The 1463-nt window shown below is 51.9% G+C and overlaps 1 protein-coding gene across 1 annotated transcript in view; it reads left to right on the top strand.

Annotated features, from left to right (window-relative positions):
• The first annotated feature begins 222 nt into the window (after positions 1 to 222).
• Positions 223 to 1463, top strand: part of B3GNTL1 (UDP-GlcNAc:betaGal beta-1,3-N-acetylglucosaminyltransferase-like 1) — a 146139-nt gene continuing 144898 nt past the window's right edge. Inside the window, exon 1 of the mRNA XM_011970204.1 lies at positions 223 to 312. Coding sequence (XP_011825594.1) covers positions 223 to 312 — 90 coding nt within the window. The remainder of the gene's footprint in view (positions 313 to 1463) is intronic.

The raw sequence follows: 1463 nt of genomic DNA, 5'->3' as shown, positions 1-1463 counted from the left end.
TGGGTGAGTTACATACCCTTTCCAAACCTCCATTTTCTTGGCTACAAAATAGAGACAATATTAGCTGTTCTGTCTCCAACCATAGAAGAGTGTGATAAATATCAATAAAATGTGTACATGAGTGTTTTGTAAATGCTGAGGCACATTAAAGACCCATTCATTTGTTCTACAAATATATTTTTGAAATTTTTAGGGATCGTTGTACATGTTCATGGAGCACGCATGGTACCCGGTACGGGCACGCCATGTTCGCGGGGCACGCGTGGTACCCGGTACGGGCACGCCATGTTCGCGGGGCACACGTGGTACCCGGTACGGGCACGCCATGTTCGCGGGGCACGCGTGGTACCTGGGATGGGCACGCCATGTTCGCGGGGCACGCGTGGTACCCGGGACGGGCACGCCATGTGTCATGATCAAGTCAGGGTAACTGGACCATCCATCACCTCAAACATTCATCATTTGTGTTGAGAACATTCCAGATCTTCTAGCTATTTTGTTTTGTTTTCTGAGATGGAGTCTCTGTCACCCAGGCTGGAGTGCAGTGATGCGATCTCAGCTCACTGCAGCCTCCACCTCCAGGTTCAAGTGATTCTTGTGCCTCGGCCTCCTGAGTAGCTGGGACTACAGGCGTGCAGCACCATGCCTGGCGAATTTTTTTTTTTTAGTAGAGACGGAGTTTCACCATGTTGGCCAGTCTAGTCTCGAACTCCTGACCTCAAGTGATCCTCCTGCCTCGGCCTCCCAAAGTGCTGGGATTACAGGCGTGAGCCACTGCACCTGGCCATAAAAGTCTTCTAGCTCTTGTGAAATATAAAATAACTTATGGTTAACTATAGCCACCCTATTGTGCTGTCGAACACTAGAACTACTCCTTTTACCTGACTAGTTTTGTGTCCGTTAACCAAGCCCCTTCATCCTCCCGCCGCTGCCCTTCCCGGCCTCTGGTGAGCGCCGTCCTTCTACCTCCGTGAGATCGTCTCCTCAGCTCCCGTGCGTGGGTGGGAACACCGGCATTTGTCTGTCTGTGTCTGGATGTTTCACTGAACATAATGACCTCCGTGTCTTACAAATATTTTTGAGGGCCAACTACATAGAGGAACTGGTCTGGCCCTGGTTCTAGAAGGTGCAAGAGACCTTCCCACAGGACATTTCAGCCTGGACTTGGGGCATGGGTGATTAGGTGTCTGGACCAGGGGTCAGAAGGTTTGAGGCTCCCCTGTGTTTGACGGTGGGCAGAGACGTGCCCCTTAGGTGGTGCCTGCAGTTCCTTGGAGCCTCCTCAGCTCTTCTTTTTGAAATACCTGTCAGGGTCATACGCAGGTTTTTAGCCCTCCCCCTCGTCCTCCTCTTTCCTCCCTCCTCCCTTGTCTACCTTCATCCTCCTCCCTTCTCTCTCCTCCACTCTCCCTCCTCTATTCTCTCTCCCCAATCCCCACTTCCCTCCACCCTCCACCTCGCTC

The sequence above is a fragment of the Mandrillus leucophaeus genome, unplaced genomic scaffold, assembly GCF_000951045.1.
Source record: "Mandrillus leucophaeus isolate KB7577 unplaced genomic scaffold, Mleu.le_1.0 Scaffold1, whole genome shotgun sequence".
NCBI classification, from domain to species: Eukaryota; Metazoa; Chordata; class Mammalia; order Primates; family Cercopithecidae; genus Mandrillus; species Mandrillus leucophaeus.
The sequence above is the reverse complement of the archived record's forward strand: the minus strand, read 5'-3'. Positions and strand labels throughout refer to the sequence as shown.